This window comes from Chiloscyllium punctatum, chromosome 12 (assembly GCF_047496795.1).
Source record: "Chiloscyllium punctatum isolate Juve2018m chromosome 12, sChiPun1.3, whole genome shotgun sequence".
In the NCBI taxonomy this organism is placed as follows: domain Eukaryota; kingdom Metazoa; phylum Chordata; class Chondrichthyes; order Orectolobiformes; family Hemiscylliidae; genus Chiloscyllium; species Chiloscyllium punctatum.
This window is the reverse complement of record NC_092750.1, coordinates 11550370-11575050: the sequence shown is the minus strand read 5'-3', so window position 1 is coordinate 11575050 and position 24681 is coordinate 11550370. Positions and strand designations below refer to the sequence as shown.

The following is a 24681-nucleotide window of genomic DNA, read 5'->3' as shown; positions in this document are numbered from 1 at the left end:
ATTAAGCTCCATCTCCTCTTCCTCAGCTCATTGGTCCAATTGGTTAAGATCTCTTTGTAATCTTAGGTAACCTTCTTCACTGTTGACAATACCACAAATTTTGTTAATCGCAAGCTTACTTACCATGCCTTATAAATTCTCATGCAGATCGTTTTTATAAATGACGAACAAGTAGACCCAGTACTAGTCCCTGCGAAGCACCACTGGTCATAGGCCTCCAGTCCGTAAAACAACCCTCCACCACCATCCTCTGTCTTCGACAGTTAAGCCAATTTTGTATCCAGTTGGCAAGCTCTCCCTGAATCCCATGTGATCCAACTTTACAAATCAGTCAACCATGCAAAACTTTGTCAAAGGCTTTACTAAAGTCAATGTAGACAAACCATGCCCTCATTAATCTTTTTGGTTACTCACTCAAAAAACTCAATCAAGCTTGTGAGGCATAATTTCCCACATAAAGTCATTGCTGACTTTCCCTAATCAGTCCTTGCCTCTGCAAATGCATGTAAATCTTATCTCTGAGTCCCCTCCAAAAACTTACCTACCACTGATGTCAAACCAACAGGTCTACAGTTCACAGGCTTTTCCTTACAGCCTTTTGTAAGTAAAGACACAACATTCACCACCCTCCAGTCCTCTGGAACCTCACCTGTTGCTGTAGATGATACAAATATCTCTGCTAGGGGCCCCACAATTTCTGCCCTTATTTCCACAACATCCTGAGATACACGTAATCAAGTCCACCTTTATGTTTTTTAAGACCTCCAATACCTCCTCTTTTGTAATGTGGACTGTTTTCAAGACATCAATATTTATTTCTCCAAGGCCCTTCACTTCCATGTCTGTCTTCACAGTAAAATCTGATGTGAAATATTCGTTTAGTACCTCTCCCATCTCCTGTGTTTCAACACATAAGACAACCCCTTTTGATCTTTAAGGGGTCCTAATCTCTTCCTAGTTGCTCTTCCTAGTTGTTCTTAATGTGCTTGTAGAATCTCTTTGGATTATCCTTAACCTTAACTGCCAAGGCTATGTCATATCCCCTTCCTGCCCTCCTGATTTCCCTCTTCAGAGTACCCCTACACCCCTTATATTCTTCAAGAGTTTCACTTGATCCCAGTTGTCTATACCTAACAGACGCGTCCTTTTTAATCTTGACCAGAGCCTCAATATTTTAACTCATCCAATCTTCCCTACTCTTTCCAGCCTTATCCTTCGTTCCAGCAGGAAAGTAATGCCTCTGAACTCTCGTTATCTCACTTTTGATAGCCTCCCACTTGTCAGTCGTCCCTTTACCTGAGAACAGTCTATTGCAATCAACTTCTGAAAGTTCTTAGCTCATGTTGTCAAAATTTGCCTTACTCCAATTAAGAACTTTAACTTTCAAGGCCTATCCTTTTCCATAACTATTTTAAAACTAATAGAATTATGATCACTGGTCCCAAAGTACTCTCACTAATACTTCAGTCACTTGCCTCCCCTTACATCCCAAGAGAAGGTCAAGTTTGTTCCTTCTCTCGTATATTTACATATTGCTACGCAGTATGTCAGTGTAGTCTCTACTGTAAGGTGGCAATACAGCAGTCAATTTGCACATAGCAAACTCTCATAACAGTGATTAGATAATTGTTTTATAATGGTTGACAATAAATATTGGCAAGAATCAGGGATAATTCCCCCATTTTTCCAGTGCTATGGGATCTTTTGCAACCACCGAGGGAGCAGAGACTCTCTTTAATGCTGTTTTGAAAAGGTGGCACATCCAATAGTGTAATACTTTTCCAGTGCTGCATTGCATTGCCAACTTTGATTTTGGTTTTTGTTTAAGTCTGAGATGAGTTAATGCATTTATGTTTGATGCATTGCTATTTGTATACCTGTGACAAATAACAGATCTTTGTGACACACTATGTTGGACATTTTAAAAAATTGCAAGAGTATGTTTTAAAGTTTGGAGTGTGACATAGACAATAACATTTTGATGAACTTATTGATTTTGGTGAGGTATGGAGAAGAGTGCACAAACATGCCTATCTTGTTCATCTGAATTAGGAAAAATAGTGCCAAACTTCAAAGGTTTACTGCGCTGGAAGAGAATATTTCAAACTTTGAACACGAGGTAGGATAGTTGCAGATATGTCACCTGATAATGGTACCATGGAAGCAAAATTGAGGGAACAGACCTGAGTATCAGCTTATATGGAAGTGTTCTATCTTGAGTGTGTTTTTTTCAACCTTGATTTTATATTTGTACAAATGTTAAATATTGATATTTGGTCAATATAGCATCTGTCTGTGCAAGATGGCAAGGAATTGACTTCAAAAGCCCATTCTACAGTGCATCCTTCTGGCCAGAAACTGGAACTGCATTATTATAGTAGCTGTTTAAATTCATGATTTCCATCATAAATGCTTACAACCTTGATCTGGAAATACAACCTAAAATTAAATATTTTGTATATCATGTGACAGATTAAGACAGTGCAAATTCTCCTTTTGGAGAATTGTCGTGGAATTGTTTTTAATTACTTTAATGACTTCAGGAGGAGGCAAGGCCTAGTGATACTATCGCTGGACTGTTAATCCAGAGACCCAAAGAACATTCTGGAGACCCGGGTTCAAAGCCTGCCGCCATAGATGGTGAAATTTGAATTCAATAAATAACTTGAATTACAAATCTAATGATGACCATAAATCCATTGTCGATTGTCAGAAAAACCCATCTGGTTCACTAATTTCCATTAAGGAAACTGTCACCCTTACCTGGTCTGGCCTACATGTGACTACAGCAATGTGGTTGACTCTTAACTCCCTCTGGGCAATTAGGGGTGGGTAATAAATGCTGCCTAGCCAGTGATGCTCTCATCCTGTGAATGAATAATAAAAAAAATTATTTGGATTTAATTACAATTATTGTAGTATGTTACTTGAACCCTGCAATGTGCTCCTCCTAGGGTGTTCGAGGTTTATACAAAGGAATGGCTGCTCCAATTGTTGGTGTTGCACCTATGTTTGCTGTGTGTTTCTTTGGCTTTGGCTTGGGTAAGAAACTACAGCAGAAGAATATTGAAGATGTCCTCACGTGAGTATTCTTAGAGATTTGAAGTTGAAGCTTGCTTTGTTTGATGTTGGTTGCTTTCAACAAAGTGTTATTATAAAAACAAGGAACAGAAACCATTTTGAATGGTAACCTTGGCTGGGAGACAGCTGACCTGCAGGAATTTGGAAGGCAAGTCTGTAAAAACACAAGGAGAAAGTGAGGACTGCAGATGCTGGAGATCAGAGCTGAAAATGTGGCACTGGAAAAGCGCAGCAGGTCAGGCAGCATCCAAGGAACAGGAGAATCGACATTTTGGGCATGAGCCCTTCTTCAGGAAAACACAAGGCAGTGATCTATAAAGATCTGTTTAACCCACAAAGTAATGATATCCTTGTTATGACAAATTTACAGAATTGAGGGAAATTGAACTCCAGAGAGGAAATGTGGAAAATGTTAACTGATTTGCTGGGTAACAGCAAGCAGCAATTGGTAAAACAGCTGATAGGGAGGTCCGCTGGCAATTTATCAGAGCTTTATATTTATCAGAATTACTGACGGTAAGTATCTGAAATATTCGCCTTCTTCCTCAACTGAGGATCCCCTACAACCATGGTTGACAAGACCCTCAGCTGTGTATGATTCATCTCCCACATTTTGGCTGTCAACCCTTCTTTTCCCTCCCACAAAAATGTCAGGGTCTCCCTTGTCCTCACTTGGCATCCTACCAGCATCCACATCCAAAAGATCATTAGCTGCCATTTCTGTTTTCTCCAGCTGGATGCCACCTCCAGACACACATTCCTCTCCCCTCTCGGATCAGAATTTTGCAGGAAACATTCTCTTTGGGACACCTTGGTCCACTCCCCCACTCCGATCATTTCCCACACCTCCACAACTCCTTCCCATTGCAATTGCACAAGGTGTAATACCTGCCTGTTTACTTCCTTTGTTATGGACTAGACCAGACCACTCAAAACATTCTTGAGCAGGCAACCGAGACCATAACTTTGCAATTTGTTTCGGTAAGTATACAATGAAAATTACCCAGAGTAAGATAGCTAAGTTGACTACCAGGTTTTAAAACAGACAAAAAATTTATTCACAAAATTATACCATGAAACACAAAGAACAGAATAAAGAACCCCTACAGAACTCAGTCTATCCAAACAAGAATTAATTACACTGTTCCGAATATACACAACAGTCCCAATAAGCAAACCCTCTTGAAACAGTAAAAAAAGGAACAATTTCTGACTGGTTGAAGATGGAAGGGCAGAAGGAGAGAGACTTTCTGCAGCCACACAGCTGAACGCCCAACTAGTTCTGCACTGAACTGAACTGCTCAGCTAGAGAGCTGACCACTCCCCTTTCATTTTACAGGTTACTTCTAAAACATGACCACTTTGACCTGAAATCTTACCTAATCGACACTGGGAGCATTTATAACCCCCCTAAAAAAAAAACCACCAAGGACTTAGTATCCTTGAGGAAAGGAACAACTTTTAGGAATAAGGAACCAGCTTTGTGATACCTTTCTCCTCACTCTCCAAGACCCCAGACGCAATTTCCAGATGAAGGAGCAATTTACCAACAGTTTGCTCAATCTAGTCTATGGTTTTCACTACTCGCAACATGGTCTCCTCTAAATTGGGGAGATGAAGCACAGACTGGGCGCACCACTTTGAGGACATCTACCTCTTAGCCTGCAAAAACAACCTTGAGCTTTCAGTTGCCTGCCACTTCAACATGCCACCATGTCCTCCGGCCAATATCCCTGTCTCAGGCTTGCTGCAGTTCTCCACTTAAGTTCAGTGCAAGCTGGAAGAACAGCACTTCATTTTCTGCTTGGGAGCCCTGTAGCCTTCTGGACTCTATATCGAGTTCAATAATTTTAAGGTTTGAGCATCTTCTCTCATGTCCTTATCCCAACACCTACACACCAGGCCTTGTCATCACATGGGCTGCTGCCACTAACAGCCCATTGTCAGCCACTAATGGTCCCAATTTGCAGCTATTCATTGCCCCAGGCTGACCTTTACCCACTCCTTTGTCTGCCCAACTGTTTTACATGTCTCTCTGGGCTCCTTCTCCACCCCTCACTTACTCCTCTTCTCCTCCTCCTTGTCTCCACTTCCACCCACCCATTCTTCAGCATATACACCAACCTTTCCTCAGCTGCAAACCGTTCTGAAGAAGGGTGACTGGACTCCGAACATTAACTCTACTTTCTCTGCACGGATGCTGCCAGGCCTGCTGAGTTTTTCTAGCAATTAGAGTCATAGAGTCATAGAGCTGTACAGCACGGAAACAGACCCTTCGGTCCAACTTGTCCATGCCGACCAGATATCCCAACCCAATCTAGTCCCACCTGCCAGCATCCGGCCCATATCCCTCCAAACTCTTCCTATTCATATACCCATCCAAATGCCTCTTAAATGTTGCAATTGTACCAGCCTCCACCATATCCTCTGGCAGCTTATTCCATACGTGTACCACCCTCTGCTTGAAAAAGATGCCCCTTAGGTCTCTTATATCTTTCCCCTCTCACCCTAAACCCATGCCCTCTCGTTCTGGACACAAGCACCAGTTTACACATTTCCATTTGGACCCTCTCCTGTCCAGAAACTAATTCCCCACTGGGAAACTATCCTTTTCTTCTTCAAAATAGATCACCAATTAAACTAAGTGACCAATGAATAAATTATAAAGCTGCTTACGAATGGCAGTGTCAAAGAACCCAGCTCATTTTTTGGGGAAAAGGCACCAAATCACTTAGATAACTAATTATTAACAACAAGTAAAAGAAGCATCCTCTTAAATGTAAGGTCCAAAGACATCAAGGAACTCTGGAACTGTTCTTAAATGCATTTCTAACACTGACACACCATATCCGAAGTGTCACTCATACCATTTAAGATGGAGGTAGTTAAAGAAAACATGAGTCTCTGATAGGTATGTTACTTGGCTATCCTCAGAAGAATCTCTATCTGAATTCATAGCTTCTTGACTTAATAATCCAAACATGTCTGTAGATATCTCAAGCTCCTGAAGCTGATGGAACAAGGGTCGTTTGTTATCTTTTAGCCAAAACACTGAAAATGAAACTTGAAGCAGCATATACAGTTCTTAGTTGGCAAAAGCTCAATGAGTGGTTCATCCAGTTAACCACTCTTCATGCCATGCCCTAGACCTTTAACGTCATAGACTTTTGGCTATGGCACAAAATATATTTCTATCCTTGCACAGTGATAACATCGGTTTCATGGTCCTGACGCCAATTGTAACACTCCTGACACCGAAGCTGTTCCAAACCAACTGAACTCAGAAGAATCTTTCTGGCACAAATCTGTGTCACCTGATCAGTCAAAGTACAGCACACCTCCTGCCTTATTTTTGCCTTTGGAAATCTCTGTGATATTCCACCTTTAGTGATTCAGAGTGAACAGTTGGTCTCCCATTTCTGTTTTATTGGACAGGTATCCGCAATTGTTTGCTGCGGGGATGCTATCTGGGGTTTTCACCACTGTGATCATGGCACCAGGGGAGAGGATCAAATGTCTATTACAGGTAAGAATTGGTTGCTAGTTAAAAAGTCATAGAATCATCAGAAGAGACCATTCGGACTATTGCGTCTGCACTGACAAAAGAAAAGCTTGAAATAGTCCCAAGGCAAATGCCTAAAACATCTTATCCTGTAACTTGTTTTCAAAAAGAATAATTTTAAGTAACTCGCTCAAGTGGTTGGCTGAAATGTGATCTTCCAACAAGAGGACTCTTTTTTCCCCCTCCCCCCCCCTTTGTTCTTCCATGAGTGGTGGGTGGGCAGGATGGCAGAGCCAAGTTGGGAAATGGCAGTTAAAAGTCAACCACATTGCTGCACTTCTGGGGTCATGAGCAGGCCAGACTTTAATTTCCTTTCCTAAAGGTTATTAGTTAACTGGATGGGTTTTTCTAAGAATCAACAATGGATTCACGGTCATCATTAGACTCTTAATTCCGGATATTTATTGAATTCAGATTCTGCTATCTGCCATGGTGGGATTTGAACCCAGACGCCCAGATTAACTAGGTCTCTGGATTAGCAATTCAGCGGTAATACCACTAGGTCATCACCTCCCCATCTGGTACTACAGGTAGGGAAGAAATAACAAAAGTTTTGTCTTCTTGAAATACAACATTAGAGCATAACAACAGCTCCTTGCATTTATGTACTGCATTTAACAGTGTTATGAACCTCGAGTTTATGGTTCATATATTTTTGAGTACAGTCTAATTTGTTGCTTTTAAGAATTAAAAGTTTCAACTGCAGAAAATTGGTTGACTGCAATGAAAGCAAACTGGGCAGTTATTGCAGATACAAACTCAGAAGAGAAGTGATGGAGTTATGAAATATTGGGTGGAGAAACTTCAAAAACTCTTGATCTAACTGAAACCAAAAGCAGAAAAGGGAAACGTGGAAAAGAGACGATCATCTCAGCTTCGAAGGAAACAAACGCTTGAACTTGACATTTGATAACTTGACTGAGTGGACAGACTGTAATTGGTGGAGGCTGTATAAAGGGACCCGAAGCCTTACAAGATCAATAATGATAGGTTGGGCCTGGTTTGTAACTCACTGACAGCCAAAGTAAATAGCAGTAAGCACAGAAAAAGTCTAGCTTCATTCCCTGTACAGAATGTGGGTGAGGCTTAAACTCAGTATGAATATCATGAGAGAACAAAATCCAGAAATATTTGGAACATGAAACTAGTGAAAGAAATCTCTGGTCCTCGCTGAGCATTTTGGCAAACAAAGAAATCAGCAGATTAACTTGGAAGAATTGGTAAGTAATCAGACCAAGCAGCCTGAGGCATCTTTGTTCAAGATGTGTTAAAGTTTTCTTTTTCAAAACAAAAAGATCGAGGGGTGGATAAAATAAGTAGTTTGTAGAGGAATGTGTTGTTGAATCATAGAGATGTACAGCATGGAAACAGTCCCTTCGGTCCAACTCGTCCATGTCGACCGGATATCCCAACCCAATCTAGTCCCACCTGCCAGCACCCGGCCAATATCCCTCCAAACCCTTCCTATTCATATACCCATCCAAATGCCTCTTAAATGTTACAATTGTACCAGCCTCCACCACTTCCTCTGGCAGCTCATTCCATACACGTACCGCCCTCTGTGTGAAAACGTTGCCCCTCAGGTCTCTTTTATATCTTTCCCATTTCACTCTAAACCTATGCCCTCTAGTTCTGGATTCCCCCACCCCAGGGAAGAAACCTTGTCTATTTATCCTATCCATGCCCCTCATGATTTTATAAAACTCGATAAGGTCACCCCTCAGCCTCCGATGCTCCAGGGAAAACAGCCCAAGCCTATTTAACTTCTCCCTCTCGCTGAAACCTTCCAACGTCTTTCCAATAGGAAGGAGACCAGAATTGCATGCAATATTCCAGAAGTGGCCTAACCAATGTTCTGTACAGCTGCAACATGACCTCCCAACTCCTGTACTCAATACTCTGACCAATAAAGGAAAGCATACCAAACGCCGCCTTCACTATCCCTATCTACCTGCGACTCCACTTTCAAGGAGCTATGAACCTGCACTCCAAGGTCTCTTTGTTCAGCAACACTCCCGAGGACCTTACTATTAAGTGTACAAGTCCCACTAAGATTTGCTTTCCCAAAATGCCGCACCTCGCATTTATCTAAATTTAACTCCATCTGCCACTTCTCAGCCCATTGGCCCATCTGGTCCAGATCCTGTTGTAATCTGAGGTAACCCTCTTCACTGTCCACTACACCTCCAATTTTGGTGTCATCTGCAAATTGAAAAACGATATTACAAGTTTTACTTCAAAAGGGTACATAACTTCAAAATACCATAGCCTAACAGTAAACCTAAGGGCCTGGCATGTATAGGCATAAGTTACAGTGTTAATATAATCACCTTTGTTTTTAATTTGTTTTACATGCAAACATTTGTTCTGTTGTAAAAACAAATCTTGTAGCTTAGTTCTATGAACTGTGACCAGATGTTTGAGGTTCTGTTTCAGTATTAACAGTCCCTTACCAGGTTGTAACAACATTGAAACATCCCAAGTCACTTAACAAGATTTTCATATAATAAAAACAGCCAATTCACAAACGCGGATACTGGAATAGGTGATGATAAGTTTCATAAAACAACCCAGTTTCAAGAAGCATGTTAAAAGAGGAGTGGGAGAGAGGTTAGAGACGGGTTTTGATAGCTTAGGGGAACTGAAAGCATGGCTCTCTATGGTGGAGTAAATGAAATTGGAGATGCACAAGCGGTTTGATTAGAGGACAGAGACTAGAAGTCTTGTACAGAGATGATGGGGGCACAACTATGGTGGAATTTCCAAACAAAGATGCAGGTTCTAAAATTAAGGCATTGTTGGACTTAGAGCCATTGAATGACAGTGAGCACCGATTGGTTGATGAACAAGATTTGGAGTAAGTTGAGTTTTGGAAAATAAAATTTTACATCATCTCCAAGTTTGCCAGGTGTAAGAGGGGAGGCTGGTCAAGAGGGTGTTGGAAGAGTCAAGTCTAAAGCTAACAAAGTCTTGGGTGAAGTTTCAGCAGCAGGTGAGCTGAAGCAGGTTCAGAACTGAACAATGCTATAGACTTGTAAATAGGCATTCTTGGTGATGCTGGGAAACTCGTTTTGTGGTCAAATAGCAGCAAACAGTCATCATCAGTTTGGGAAGGATACCTGGTCAGAGAAGGGGAAGTTTGCTGCGAAAACCAAAGGTAATTTGTATTAGTCATTGAGGACTCCATAGTTAGGGGGATATATAGGAGGTTCTGTGGGACTGTCAGAGACTCATGGTTGATGTGTTGGTTCCCAGGTGCCAGGGTTTGTGATATCTCAGATCGTGTTTTCTGGATCCTTGAAGGGGGAGGGGGAAGCAGCCCCAAGTTGTGATCCACATAGGCAGCAACTACATAGGTAGGAAAAGGGATGGGGATTTAAGGCAGAAATTCAGGGAGCTAGGGTGGAAGCTTAGTGCTAGAACAAACGGAGCTTTTATCTCTGGTTTGTTACCTGTGCCACATGCTAGCAAGGCAAGGAATAGGGGGAGAGAGAGAGAGAGGAGTTGAACACTTGGATACAGGGATGGTGCAGGAGGGAGGGTTTTGGGTACTTGGATAAATAGGGATCATTTTGGGGTAGGTGGGACCTCTACAAACAGGATGGTCTTCACCTGAACCAGAGGGGTACCAATTTCTAGGTTGGAGGGGTGGAGTTTGCTAATTCAGCAGGGGTTTGGGAGCCTAAATTGTAGTTCCAGTGTCCAGGAGGTTCAGAGTAGTGAGGTTTCAAGATTGCAAGAGTTCACTGGCAAGCAGGAAGGTGGTTTGAAGTGTGTCTAATTCAATGCCAGGAGCATAAGGTGGGTGAATTTGCCGCATGGGTTGGTACTTGGGACTTCGATCATCATAGAATCCCTACAGTGTGGAAACAGGCTCTTATGCTTAGCAAGTCCAAACAACCCCTCCAAAGAGTAACCCATCCAGACCCATTCCCCTATAACTCTACATTTACCCCTGACTAATGCACCTAACCTACACATCCCTGAACACTATGTGCAATTTAGCATGGCCTCTTCACCTAATCTACACATCTTTGGATTGTGGGAGGAAACTGGAGCACCCGGAGGAAACCCATGCAGACACTGAGAGAATGTGCAAACTCCACACAGTCGCCCGAGGCTGAAATTGAACCCAGATCCCTGGCACTGTAATGCAGCAGTGCTAACCACTGAGCCACCGTGCTGCCCCTGTTGTGGCCCTTTCGGAGACATGGATGGAGCAGGGACAGGAATGGTTGTTGCAGGTTCCCGGATTTAAACATTTCAGTAATAATAGAGAAGATGGTAAAAGAAAGTGAGGTGTAGCATGTTAGTCAAGGACGGTATTACATTTGCAGAAAGGACGTTTGACAAATCGTCAACTGAGGTAGTATGGGTTGAGATTAGAAACAGGAAAGGAGAGGTCACCCTGTTGAGAGTTTTCTATAGGCCTCCGAATAGTTCCAGAGATGTAGAGGAAAGGATAGCAAAGATGATTCTGGATAGGAGCGAGAGTAACAGGGTAGTTGTTAATAGGGGACTTCAACTTTCTGAATATGGATTAGAAATACTATAGTTCGAGTACTTTAGGTGGGTCAGTTTTTGTCCAATGTGTGCAGGATGGCTTCCTGACACAGTAGGTACACAAGCCGTCAAGGGACGAGGCCACATTGGATTTGGTACTGGGTAATGAACTGAACCAGATGTTAGATTTGGAGGTAGATGAGCACTTTGGTGATAGTGACTACAGTTCGATTGTGTTTACTTCAGCAGTGGAAAGAGACAGGTATATAATGCAGGCAAGAGTTATTATTGGGAGAAAGGCAATTATGATGCGATTAGGCAAGATTTAGGATGTATAGGATGGGTAAAGAAACTGCAGGGGATGGGCACAATTGAAATGTGGAGCTTTTTCAAGGAGCAGCTACTGCATGTCCTTGATAAGTTTGTCCCTATCAGGCAGGAAGGGAGTAGTTGAGCGAGGGAGCCGTGGTCTACTAAAGAAGTTGAATCTCTTGTCAAGAGGAAGAAGGCTTATGTTAGGATGAGATGTGGAGATTCTGTTAAGGTGCTTAAGAGTTATAAGTTAGCCAGGAAAGACCTTATGAGGAGCCAGGATGTGACATGAGAAGTTGTTGGCAGCTAGGATCAAGGAAAACACTAAAGCTTTCTATAGGTGTAATCAGACATAATTAGGGCCAATCAAGCACTGTAATAGGAAGTTGGACATTGAGTCCGTGGAGATGGGAAGCGCTAAATGAATATTTTTCCTCAGTATTCACACTGAAAAAAGACAATGTTGTCGAGGAACATACAGACATACAGGCTACAAGACTAGGTGGGACTGAGGTTCACAAGGAGGAGGTCATAGCAATTCTGGAATGTGGGAAATACATGAGTCCCCTGGGCAGATGGGATTTATCCTCGGATTATCTGGGAAGCCAGAGGGATGATTGCAGAGTGTTTAGCTTTGATCTTTATGTCGTCAGTGTCCACAGGAATAATGCCTGAAGACTTGAGGATAGCAAATGTTGTTCTCTTGTTCAAGAAGGGGAGTAGAGACACACCTGGTAATTATCGAACAGTAAGCCTCACTTTGGTTGTGGGTAAAATGTTGGAAAAGGTTATAATAATCTAGAGAGGAATAAGTTGATTCGGGATAGTCAACACAATTTTGTGAAGGGTAGGTCGTGCCTCACAAAATCTTGTTGAGCTCTTTTGAGAAGGTGACCAAACAGGTGGATGAGGGTAAAGCAGTTGACGTGGTGCATATGGATTTTGATCAGGTTGCCCACAGGAGGTTATTGCACAAAATACAGAGGCATGGGATTGAAGGTGATTTTGTCGTTTGGATCAGAAAATGGCTCACTGAAAGAAGACAGAGGGTGGTGGTTGATGGGAAATGTTCATCCTGGAGTCCAGTTACTAGTGGTGTACAGCAAAGATCTGTTTTGGGGCCACTGCTGTTTGTCATTTTTGTAAATTACCGAGATGAAGGCTTAGAAGGATGGGTTAGTAAATTTGCTGATTACACCAAGGTTGGTGTAGTTGGGGATAATGCTGAAAGATGTTGCAGTTTACAGAGGGACATAGATAAGCTGCAGGGCTGGGCTGAGAGATGGCAAATGGAGTTTCATGTGGAAAAGTGAGAGGTGATTCACTTTAGAAGGAGTAACAGGAATAAAGAGTACTGGGCTAACGGTAAGATTCTTGGTCGTGTAGATGAACAGGGAGATCTGTGTCCATGCACATAGATCCCTGAAAGTTGCCACCCAGGTTAATATGGTTGTTAAGACGGTGTATGGTGTGTTAGCTTTTATTGGTAGAGGGATTGAGTTTTGGAGCCATAAGGTCATGCTGCAACTGTATAAACTTCTGGTGCAGCTGAACTTGGAGTATTGTGTACAGTTCTGGTCACCACATTATAAGAAGGATGTGGGAGCTTTGAAAGCAGAGGAGATTTACTAGATGTTGCCTGGTAAGGAGGGAAGGTCAGATGAGGAGAGGCTGAGGGACTTGAGGCTGTTTTCATAAGAGAGAAGAAGTTTGAGACGTGACTTAATTGAGACAAATAAAATAGTCAGAGGGTTAGGTGGAGAGTCAGTCTTTTTCGTCTTATGGTGATGGCTAGCATGAGGGGATATTGCTATAAATTGAGGGGTGATAAATTCAGGACAGATATCAGAGGTAGTTTCGATACTCAGTAGTAGTAGTAGGAGTGTGGAACGCACTGTCAGCAACAGTAGTAAACTCGCCAACTTTAAATGCATTTAAATAATCATTGGATGGACATATGGATGAAAATGGAATAGTGTAGGATAGATAGACTTCAGGTTGGTTCCACAGGTTGACATAACACTGAGGGCTAAAGGGCCTGTACTGCGCTGTAATATTCCATGTTCTAATAGCCACAGCCTTCCAAATTTTAGAAAGTTTCTAAGTCTGTTGTGTGAGGTTGGGATAATTGCTGGACTTTAGAGTGGGAGGGAAGAAGCAGCAAGATAGCCAAATACGATCTTGTTTTCACCCAACCTGAATGAATATGAACTGCACATCTGGGAAGAGGAGTCAGCATTCTGATTTGCTGTTTTGAGCTGAATGACATTGAGGCCAATTGTCAATCCTTTGGTAGTTAGAAAGAGACCAGCAATCAAGCATGGAGCCATCTGATCAGTATAGTAAACGTCCAGCATCTCAAGTCATGTCGGGAGCCTGAGAAATGTTATGAACCAAGTACCCAAATAATTGGTCAATTAATCTCCACCTTTTTTTTTACAAGAACTCAATATGGAGAGTTAATACCTTGAGGTCCTCCTGTCGCGCTGTCTGTTTTTCTTGGGGTTAAATGTTTCGCTTTTTTTAACTAGCTTGTCGATATAACTGGTTGTCCAATTTTTTTTTCAGATTCAGGCAGCTACTGGAGAAAAGAAGTATGCTGGCCCTTTGGATTGTGCAAAACAGATCTACAAAGCATCTGGCATTCGGGGCATCTACAAGGGAACTGTTCTCACCCTCATGAGAGGTACACAAACTGAACATTGATTCTTTTTCTGTATAAATATCAGTGAGCTATAGGAGAGGCTGAACAGGCTGGGGCTGTTTTCCCTGGAGTGTCGGAGGCTGAGGGGCGACCTGATAGAGGTTTACAAAAATTATGAGAGGCATGGATAGGATAAATAGACAAGGTTTCTTCCCTGGGGTGGGGGAGTCTAGAACTAGAGGACATAGGTTTAGAGTGAGAGGGGAAAGATATAAAAGAGACCTAAGGGGCAACTTTTGTACGCAGTGGGTGGTACGTGTATGGAATGAGCTGCCAGAGGATGTGGTGGAGGCTGGTACAATTGCAACATTTAAGAGGCATTTGGATGGGTATGTGAATAGGAAGGGTTTGGAGGGATAGGGGCCGGGTGCTGGTAGGTAGGACTAGATTGGGTTGGGATATCTTGTCGGCGTGGACGGGTTGGACTGAAGGGTCTGTTTCCATGCTGTACATCTCTATGACTCTATGATGTAGGTTTTCCTATTTCTTCCTTGGTCTTTTGAAGTATAACAAAACTGTTTGGGAGGAGTGTTGAGTATGTTGGTGTAGGAAGTCATCTAGGTTGCCCCCTCAGGTTATTTGATTCCTTCACCACCTGATGCAGTCCTGCTGTTCTACCTTTGCTCTTCATGACTGAACCAACTTCATTGGTTTTGTTCAAATGGGGAGTGACTGCAGACAGCTACAAAACAGTGGGATTTGGGAATCCTTGGGCATGGATCGCAAAAGGCTGGCATCCAAGCTCAGCAGTAAGGAAGGCAAATGGAATGTTGGCCTCTATTTCAAGAGAATGGAGTATAAAAGTAGGATGGGTTTGCTAAAGCTATACAAGGTCAGACCTCAGCCAGAATACTATGAACAGTTTTGAACTTCCCTAAGGAAAGATATGCTGGTATTGGAGTAAGTCCAGAGTCACTAGGGAATGAGGGACTGTCTTATGTGGAGAGGTTGAGTCGATTGGGCCTGTACTTTTGGGAATATAGAAGAAAGAAAGCTGAATTATTGAAACAAATAGATTCTTAGCGGATATGACAGGGTAGATATGGAAAGATTACTTTCCTTTGTAAAAGAATCTGGGATGAGCAAGCATAATCTCAAAATAAAGGTCACCTATTTAAAACAGAGATGAGGAGTAATTTTCTCTCTGAAAAAGTAGTTTATCTGTGGAATTCTTAACCACAGAGGTCTGTTGACTAATTCAGTACATTTTAGGCTGAGATAACAAATTTTAATCAATAAGGGAATCAAGGGTTATGGGGAAAGGCAGAGGTGGAGTTTAGGATTATCAGGTCTAATCTCATGAAATGTTAGAGTGGACTCCGTGGGTTGAATGACCTCCTTCTCCTTCTGTTCTAAATCTTCTGGTTGACCTGTACTGAGGCACTCTTGGAAGCTGATATCCCCGAGCCAGAGTGCATCTGTGCCCATCCTCACTTCAGCGATTTTGCTGTTGGTAATCTGCAAATGCTTGTAGTGCAAGGCAATTCAAGGTTCAAAAATGATAGAGACAAGGTGGGATGAATCAAGTTATAACTTGATGAAGGATGGTATGGTATATGACATGACTAGTTTTGTGTCTCTGTGGATGACGAAGAAACATAAAATATTTATTTAATGATCTCTAAAGTTGGTTTGTTTCTTCTGCTTTAGTTTATTACAGAAGTCAGTGATTATTCAACAGCACAGAGAGGCTGCAGGACAAACTATCCATATTGATTCAGGAAGCCATTAACTACCATTTTGTTCATGACTGTGAAGAATTTAATGAGATTTTATGTCTGGCTAAGAATGATTTTAACACTCTCAGCTCCTGGTTGAGCTAGAAGATCTTGAAATGTTCTTCTGTTCATTTTTCCTGTTGGCTACTTAAATAATTATTATTTAAGCTGGTCACTTGATTGTTATCTTGGAGGTGTATTCTGAGAAGTGCAGATTTTATTGCCTTTGTAATCTCACTGAGTGATAATTGTATGATGTGGTTACTATATCATTTGGTTTCCTACCTCGTCTGAAAGTCTGAAGAGTATCGGAAGCAGCGTTTGAGAGATGTACTCCCAATCTAGCAGTTCTTCTGAGGCCAAGTAAATGTGACCCGGTGAACCAATGAAAGCTTGCATTTAAGTTGCATCATTCTTAAAGATTTAGGGGAAAATTGCACCACAGTGTAGCTAAAGGTTTGATCTGCTTTAGTGAAAACACGAAAAGCTGGAATAACTCAATAAATGGGGTAGTATGTATGAAGAGGATCAATGAATGTTTCAGTTCAATAACCTTTCATCAGAATGGCAGACAAATAGAATATCAACATTTTAAGCCAGTGGAAAGGGACATTAAAAACAAAGGAACAGATTAACTGGTTCTCTCCACAAATGCAACTTGACAAGTTTTCTCGCTTGACCTCTGTATCTATTTTTGTGTCCACTGTAATTTTTTTCAATGAACTTGTTCTGTAATTTATAGTTTTAACCATCGCCTAAAGTCCAAGAGATGAACAGAAACTTAGTGCTGTGTCAGTGATGGTGCTCTTTCTTCCTCTGGGGAGCAGTACACTGACGAATGTACTTGAGTTTGAAGGGAGCAGCACCCTGCTTTTCAAAGTGGTCCTTGGCTTGGAGCATTTCAGTTAATCTGTATAAATCCAGGAAGGGTGCCAAAGAGTTTTACAGTTTGAAAGACTCAAGAATAAATAATTTTAGAGTGGTCTGAGTCCTTCACCTTCTCTCTCTGCTCTTCATTATCTTATCTTTTTCTCTTTATCAATATGACTAAGGTCATTGCTGTCTGAGCCTGAGCCTTCTGCTAATCTTTATTTCAACACTCTAAAGAGATAAGAAGGAAAAACTTGGTGTACAGCAGGAATGTTTAGCTCTTAGCAAGGCATAAAGGAAGACTTTTGGAAGGAATGATTACATTATCAATTCAGATATTGATGTACAAGATGGAAATTGCTAGATAAAAACATGAAGGATTGTTGCAATGTGGTGAACCTTTGTCCTCCTGCTTGAGCTGTATAATTTTTTTTTCTGTTTAATTAGATGTCCCAGCCAGTGGAATGTACTTCATGACCTATGAATGGCTGAAACATACACTTACTCCAGAGGGACGGAGGTCAGTATTTCCATAATATTGTGTCCATTGAAAACCAGATTAAATTGTGTGTAACAGTCCTACCTTGAGGAAAGCAATTTGGAATATTCTCACTTTCCGTCCGTCCTTGTGTGGAGACAGGTGTGTAAAATTCATGTTCTTAATGTTCCTGAAGAACAGACAAAGAAGAGGCACGTTAATCATTGTAATACCTGTCCATTTCCAAACCACCTCCAAATGAGGAGTGACTGATCTCTGCAGGTCTATTGCAGTGGAGTTTAGAGTATCCTGCAATTATTGTATTGTCTCATTTGTCCTTTCCCAATGTTGGAATGATGAGTACACTTCAGAAAGTAGCCCTTTGTTTGTATGACATTTTGGATATCCTGAAGTCTTGAAGCATAAGCAATAGGAGCAGAAGTGGCTGCTTCAAGCTATTCAGTTAGCTTAATTTTTGTTAAATGTGTCGTGGGATGTGGGTATCACCGTCATAGTTAGCATTTGCTGCCATTCCTGATTGCGCTTGAACTGTGTGACTTTCTTGGCCACTTAAGGTCAGTTAACATTCAACCATATTACAGTCGGTTTGGAGTCACATCTCCGCCAGTCCAGTGGTACTGAAGGATCCTGGTGACCCAAATGGGATTTTTCTGGTAATTGATGACGATTTCAAGATCACCATTACTGAGTCTGGCTTTATATTCCAGATTCCTTTGCTGGAATTGAAATGATGTCAGTTGCTGTGCTGGGATTTGAACCTCGGTCCCAAGGGCATTAGCCTGCGCATCTGGATTGCTAATCTGCTGACATTATCACGACAGCAGCATCTCCATGTGTGAAATGGCTGTTCTACTTCAACTCCATCATTCTTCACTATTCATTTTTGTCTTAATTCCCTGAGCATTTAAAAATCTATCATCCTCTACCTGGACTGAGTCACCTCACGTCCTTGGTGTAGAAAATTCCAAAGGGCCACAGTGCTCTTAGTAAAGGGGTTTCTTGTCAACTCAGTGCTAATTGACCAGTCCTTTATTCAGAGTCTGATTCCTGGTTCTGGATTCCCCAGCTAAGGGAAATATTCTCCCCATTTATCTGATCAAGGCTTTTAAAATGTTATGTACTTCTGTGCAAGTGTTCTTCTGAATTTCAGAAAATGTTGTTCTATCTCCTCTGTTTATCTGCACAAGACCATCCTCACCTCTCAGAAAGCATTGTTATGAAGCTTTCCTTGACTCTCTCCAAGGTAACTTTAACTTTACCAATGTCAGGGGACCAAAATGGCACTCAAGTTGAAGTCCCCACCCCACAGAACCCCGAGGGGAACACTACCCCTGCTCATGACTCCACCCCCATTCCCCCCACCACCACACCCACTCCAGTTACAGGCTCCACCCCCACTCCCAGCTCTTCACCCACACCAGATCCCAGCTCCCAGCCCTGCCGAGTTTTCACCATCCCCCCCAAGACCTCCCCCGTACTGAGGATGAACAATCAGTCCTCAGCAAAGGACTCACCTTCATCCCCCTCCGTCCACGCATCAATGAATTTAATACACGCCGTGACGTCGAACAATTCTTCCGTCGCCTCCGCCTCCGAGCTTACTTTCACAATCAGGCTTCCCACCCACCTTCCGAGGACCCCTTCGCCCACCTCCAACACACTGCATCCACCTGGACACCCCGCGCTGGCCTATTACCTGCCCTCGACCTCTTCATTTCCAACTGCCGCCGGGACATTAACCGCCTCAACCTGTTTACCCACTCCAACCTCTCACCCTCACAACGCACAGCCCTCCAATCCCTCTGCTCCAATCTCAACCTCACCATCAAGCTAGCGGATAAAGGGGGCGCAGTGGTAGTCTGGCGCACTGACATCTACACCGCTGAAGCCAAACGCCAACTCGAGGACACCTTCCTACTGCCCCCTCGACCATTACTCCACCCCCCCATCACCAAACCATCATCTCCCAGACCATACAGAACCTCATCACCTCAGGAGATCTCCCACCCACAGCTTCCAACCTCATAGTCCGGGAACCCCGCACTGCCCGGTTCTATCTCCTTCCCAAGACCCACAAGCCTGACCACTCTGGCCGACCCATTGTCTCAGCATGCTCCTGCCCCACTGAACTCACCTCTACCTACCTCAACACTGTCCTATCCCCCCTAGTCCAGGAACTCCCCACATACGTTCAAGACACCACCCACGCCCTCCACCTCCTCCAAGACTTCCGTTTCCCCGGCCCCCAACGCCTCATCTTCACCATGGATATCCAATCCCTCTACACCTCCATCCGCCATGTCCAGGGCCTCCAAGCCCTCCGTTTTTTTCCTCTCCAGACATCCCCAACAGTACCCTTCCACCAATACTCTCATTCATTTGGCCGAACTGGTCCTCGCCCTTAACAATTTCTCCTTTGAATCCTCCCACTTCCTCCAGACCAAAGGGGTAGCCATGGGCACACGTATGGGCCCCAGCTATGCCTGTCTCTTTGTTGGCTACGTAGAGCAGTTGATCTTCCATAATTACACCGGCACCACTACCCACCTCTTCCTCCGCTACATTGATGACTGCATTGGCGCCACCTCGTGCTCCCGCGAGGAGGTTGAGCAATTCATCAACTTCACCAACACATTCCACCCTGACCTTAAATTTACCTGGACCATCTCTGACACCTCCCTCCCCTTCCTGGACCTCTCCATCTCCATTAATGAAGACCGACTTGACACTGACATCTTTTACAAACCCACCGACTCCCACAGCTACCTGGATTACACCTCTTCCCACCCTACCTCTTGCAAAAATGCCATCCAGTATTCCCAATTCCTCCGCCTCCACCGTATCTGCTCCCAGGAGGACCAGTTCCACCACAGAACACACCAGGTGGCCTCCTTCTTGAGAGAACGCAATTTCCCTTCCCACATGGTTAAAGATGCCCTCCAACGCATCTCGTCCACATCCCGCACCTCTGCCCTCAGACCCCACACCTTCAACCGTAACAAGGACAGAACATCCCTGGTGCTCACCTTCCACCCTACCAACCTTCGCATAAACCAAATCATCCGCCGACATTTCAGCCACCTCCAAACAGACCCCACCACCAGGGATATATTTCCCTCCCCACCCCTTTCCGCCTTCCGCAAAGACCGTTCCCTCCGCGACTACCTGGTCAGATCCACACCCCCAAACAACCCACCCTCCAATCCTGGCACTTTCCCCTGCCATCGCAGGAACAGTAAAACCTGCGCCCACACCTCCTCCCTCACCTCTATCCAAGGCCCTAAAGGAGCCTTCCACATCCATCAAAGTTTTACTGGCATATCCACTAATATCATTTATTGTATCTGTTGCTCCCGATGCGGTCTCCTCTACATTGGGGAGACTGGACGCCTCCTAGCAGAGTACTTTAGGGAACATCTCTGGGACACCCGCACCAATCAGCCACACCGCTCTGTGGCCCAACATTTCAACTCCCCCTCCCACTCTGCCGAGGACATGGAGGTCCTGGGCCTCCTTCACCGCCGCTCCCTCACCACCAGACGCCTGGAGGAAGAACGCCTCATCTTCCGCCTCAGAACACTTCAACCCCAGAATATCAATGTGGACTTCACCAGTTTCCTCATTTCCCCTTCCCCCACCTCACCCTAGTTCCAAACTTCCAGCTCAGCACTGTCCCCATGACTTGTCCGGACTTGTCCTACCTGCCTATCTCCTTTTCCACCTATCCACTCCACCCTCTCCTCCCTGACCTATCACCTTCATCCCCTCCCCCACTCACCCATTGTACTCTATGCTACTTTCTCCCCACCCCCACCCTCCTCTAGCTTATCTCTCCATGCTTCAGGCTCACTGCCTTTATTCCTGATGAAGGGCTTTTGCCCGAAACGTCGATTTCGAAGCTCCTTGGAAGCTGCCTGAACTGCTGTGCTCTTCCAGCACCACTAATCCAGAATCTGGTTTCCAGCATCTGCAGTCATTGTTTTTACCACCTTGAAGTCCCACCAAGTCCATATACAATTCCAGTCTGATGAAAAGTCATGTAGACTCAAAATGTTAGCTTGCTGTCTCTCTATGGATGCTGTCTGATTGGCTGTGATCTGCAGCATTTGTTGTTTTCAGTGCAAGTGCAAACTTATCCTTCAGTCCCTTTTGGAAGAAAAGCTCGCATATCATTTTTTCCTCTTGGTGAGCATCTCTGCCTGGAGTCTGAGTGATTCATGCATTAAGGACACTTAAGTCCCTCTGAACAACATTTCCCAATTTCTTATCATTTGAAAAATGTTCCACTTTGGAAGAGAAAATAGATAAATTCTTGCTTCTTCCATTGCATCTGGTTCTTGCTTCACATAACCTGTCTCTTTCCCTTTTGAGTCTCTGTGTCCCCGGAACTTATTTTTCTATTTAACTTGTTATCATCAGCAGACTTGGATACGTTACATATGATCTCTTCACCACTCAAGTTATTAATGCAGATTTGTAATACCTGTGCTTTTAGCACTGATGCTTTCTGCACTTTGCTCGTTACAGCCCACCAGCTTGCAAGTGATCCATGAATCCTTCTCTTTTCAGTCTGTTGAACATTCTTTAATCTGTGCCAATCCCATGAGATATAATTCTGACACCTCTTGTGTGGCAATTTACTGAACATTTCTTTATGCAAATCCAGATACTAGATATACACAGGTTTTCCCCCCTTAATCTACCCGAGCTGTTACACTTGAGTAGATTGGTCAAGAACTATTTCCTCATCACACATCTGTATTGACTCTGCCTAATCACATTATGGTTCTCTGAAATGCTTCTTTTCATTTCGGTCCACAAAGATTATCTCACTTTTGCTATCGGGTTGGCATGTTGATAGTTTTCTAATTTCTTGCTTTCCCTTCTTTGAATATAGGCATTACTTTTCTAACTTTGAAACCATAGAGCACTATTATAGGATCTAGGGAGTCTGGAAGATTAAAATCAATTGCAGTTACAAATTCTGGGATTTGTTGACTTTATCATAGGTCTATCCAGAACCATTTCTTATTTAATAATAATTCTCAAGGTCCTCATTTTCACTTTTGGAAAAAGTGCAATATTAAGCTTTTTTCTCTTCCTTTTCTAAAATGCAGAAAAAAAGAGATAAATTAAAGGAGACCCTCTCCTGTACTTGACAAGATAAAGAAAGATTGTTTCCCATTGTGGAAGAGACAGCGATAGACAGATTTTTTAATCATGAAGGAGTTTGTTTTGGCAATTTTTGTGTTGACAGTCATGGGGTTTTAATTGTACTCCTTGAAAGAGAGTCAAAGGTGACCCACATATACTGCTGTCAGATATTTAGCAACAAATGATTAAAATCATCCAGGACAGAGAGGCTCTTGGACCCATGTTATGGTTATGGATTAAAATAAACAGAAGCCTGTGACCCGGTGGCCATTTCCCTCCTGTGTATTGCCTCTATGCAGCATGTTTGAAGGACCACAGATATTTTAGTGTTTTTTACAGGCAATGAAGTACTTTAAATTGCAACTATGGTTGTAATTCAGCAGGCAAATTATGTAAAACATGCTTACACAAAAGAAAACCTACTAATGACCAGATAATTTATTTTCACGGTGCTGATTTGAGGGATGTCATGCCTGGGCCAACAGAAATAATTTCCCCCTCCTCTCCGTTCACTGGGATGGGATATGGGACTTTGGTTTAGCTTGATGGTCTTTCCAGCAGTGTAACACTCACTGAATTCTGGACCTGAGTGTCAGCCTTGACTTTTGGGCTCAAGTCCATGAGCTGGACTTGAATCTAGAATCTTGTGGCAAGAGCGATATCCCTTGAACAGTTGATGACACCAAAGTATAAGAATTGGCAATAGAGCTGAGGCAGCAAAATATTTCAGGAATTTAGTTCCATAAATGGCTTTTCTCCCCCCACTTTGTTGCAGTGTTGCTGATCTGAGTGTACCCCGAATCCTGTTTGCTGGTGGAATGGCTGGAATCTTCAACTGGGCAGTTGCAATTCCTCCAGATGTGCTGAAATCCAGATTCCAAACAGGTTAGTTGATTCTTCTGAAAGTCCTTTCGGGTCTCTCCAATGACTAGAGGTAGTCTAGAGAAGGTTCATTTGGCTGATAGAGGGGGTATGGAGGGACTGACTATGAGGAGAGGTTGACGAGATCGGGACTGCACTCATTGGAACTTAAAAGCACTGAGAGGTGACCATATTGAATCATAGAAAATTATTGGGACACCTGACAGGGTAGATGCAGAAAGATTGTTTCCCATTGAGGAAGAGACTGAGATTTTTAATCATGAAGGGAATCAAAGTGAGAGGGAAAAGGCAAGAAAGTGACAGTGAGGGTCTCATTGAAGGGTGGAGCTGTCTTGCTGGGGCGAATGGGCTACTTCTGCTGTGTCTTATGGGTTTATAACTTGGTTTGGGTGTGCGATCTGGTCTGGTGTCTCGAACTGCAGTCTACAGAAGCACTAAGCATACGGACCAGATTCTGTAGTTTGTTGTGCTATGACCATGCTTATCTCTGACCAGGTTGGCAATATTTACCTCGAGTGTTTTAGGCTAGGGCTGGCATGATAAATAACCATGGGTCCCGCTCCTCGTCATTAATGCAGTGATGTCTATTGAAATCTGTCCACGTGTGTTTGTGAACTCAGGACAGAATTGCAGTTAGCAATGTGGTTGCATCATACCAGTTATTGTCTAGATTCAAACAAATGAAATGACCCATTGCAGGGAGCCTTGTTGAAACCTTTTAAACTGTGCATGATTTTCAGGTTGGACTAAATATGAGAAATAAAAAAAGTCATTAGGTGCTTTTGTACTGTTTGGTGGTGTCCAGCATGGATGAGAAGCATATGTTGAAAGGGTGAGTTGAGGTAAGGTGCTGGAAAACTTGTGTGAAGCAAGAACACAAATGTAAGCTGAATTGACTGAAGATTATTTAAATGAGGAAAGAGTGCAGAAAGCTGCAATGCAAAAGGATTTTGGAGATCCTTGTGCATGTATCCCAAAAACCTAGCATCCAAGTTCAGCAGGCAATCAGGAACTCAAATGGAATGTTGACCTTTGTTTTCAAAGGGAATGGAATATAAAAATAGGATGTGTTTGCCAAAACTATACAAGGCAATAGGCAGGCCTCAGTATACAGTGAACTGTTTTGGGCCTCTTACCTGAGGAAAGATGTGCTGTTACTGGAGATGGGGCAAAAGTAAGGACTGCAGATGCTGGAGATTAGAGTTGAGAATGTGGTGCTAGAAAAGCACAGCAGGTCAGGCAGCATCCAAGGAGTAGGAGCATCGACATTTCAGGCAAAACCCCTTTATCGGAAATGAGGCTGGGACCTTCAGGGGTGGAGAGATAAATGGGGGGGGGGGGGGTTATTGGAGACAACCCAGAGAAGGTCCACTTGTGAATTGGGGGGACTGTCTTA

At 43.2% G+C, this 24681-nt stretch overlaps 1 protein-coding gene across 2 annotated transcripts in view; it reads left to right on the top strand.

Annotated features, from left to right (window-relative positions):
- The window catches only part of prkar2aa (protein kinase, cAMP-dependent, regulatory, type II, alpha A), a 318459-nt gene that overhangs the window by 22487 nt on the left and 271291 nt on the right, over nt 1-24681 (top strand). The window contains exons 3-7 of one of the 2 annotated variants that reach the window (XM_072581836.1): nt 2955-3082; nt 6517-6607; nt 14027-14144; nt 17198-17270; nt 23179-23288. In XM_072581836.1, coding sequence (XP_072437937.1) covers nt 2955-3082; nt 6517-6607; nt 14027-14144; nt 17198-17270; nt 23179-23288 — 520 coding nt within the window. The remainder of the gene's footprint in view (nt 1-2954; nt 3083-6516; nt 6608-14026; nt 14145-17197; nt 17271-23178; nt 23289-24681) is intronic. The other variant, XM_072581837.1, reaches the window with a different exon arrangement.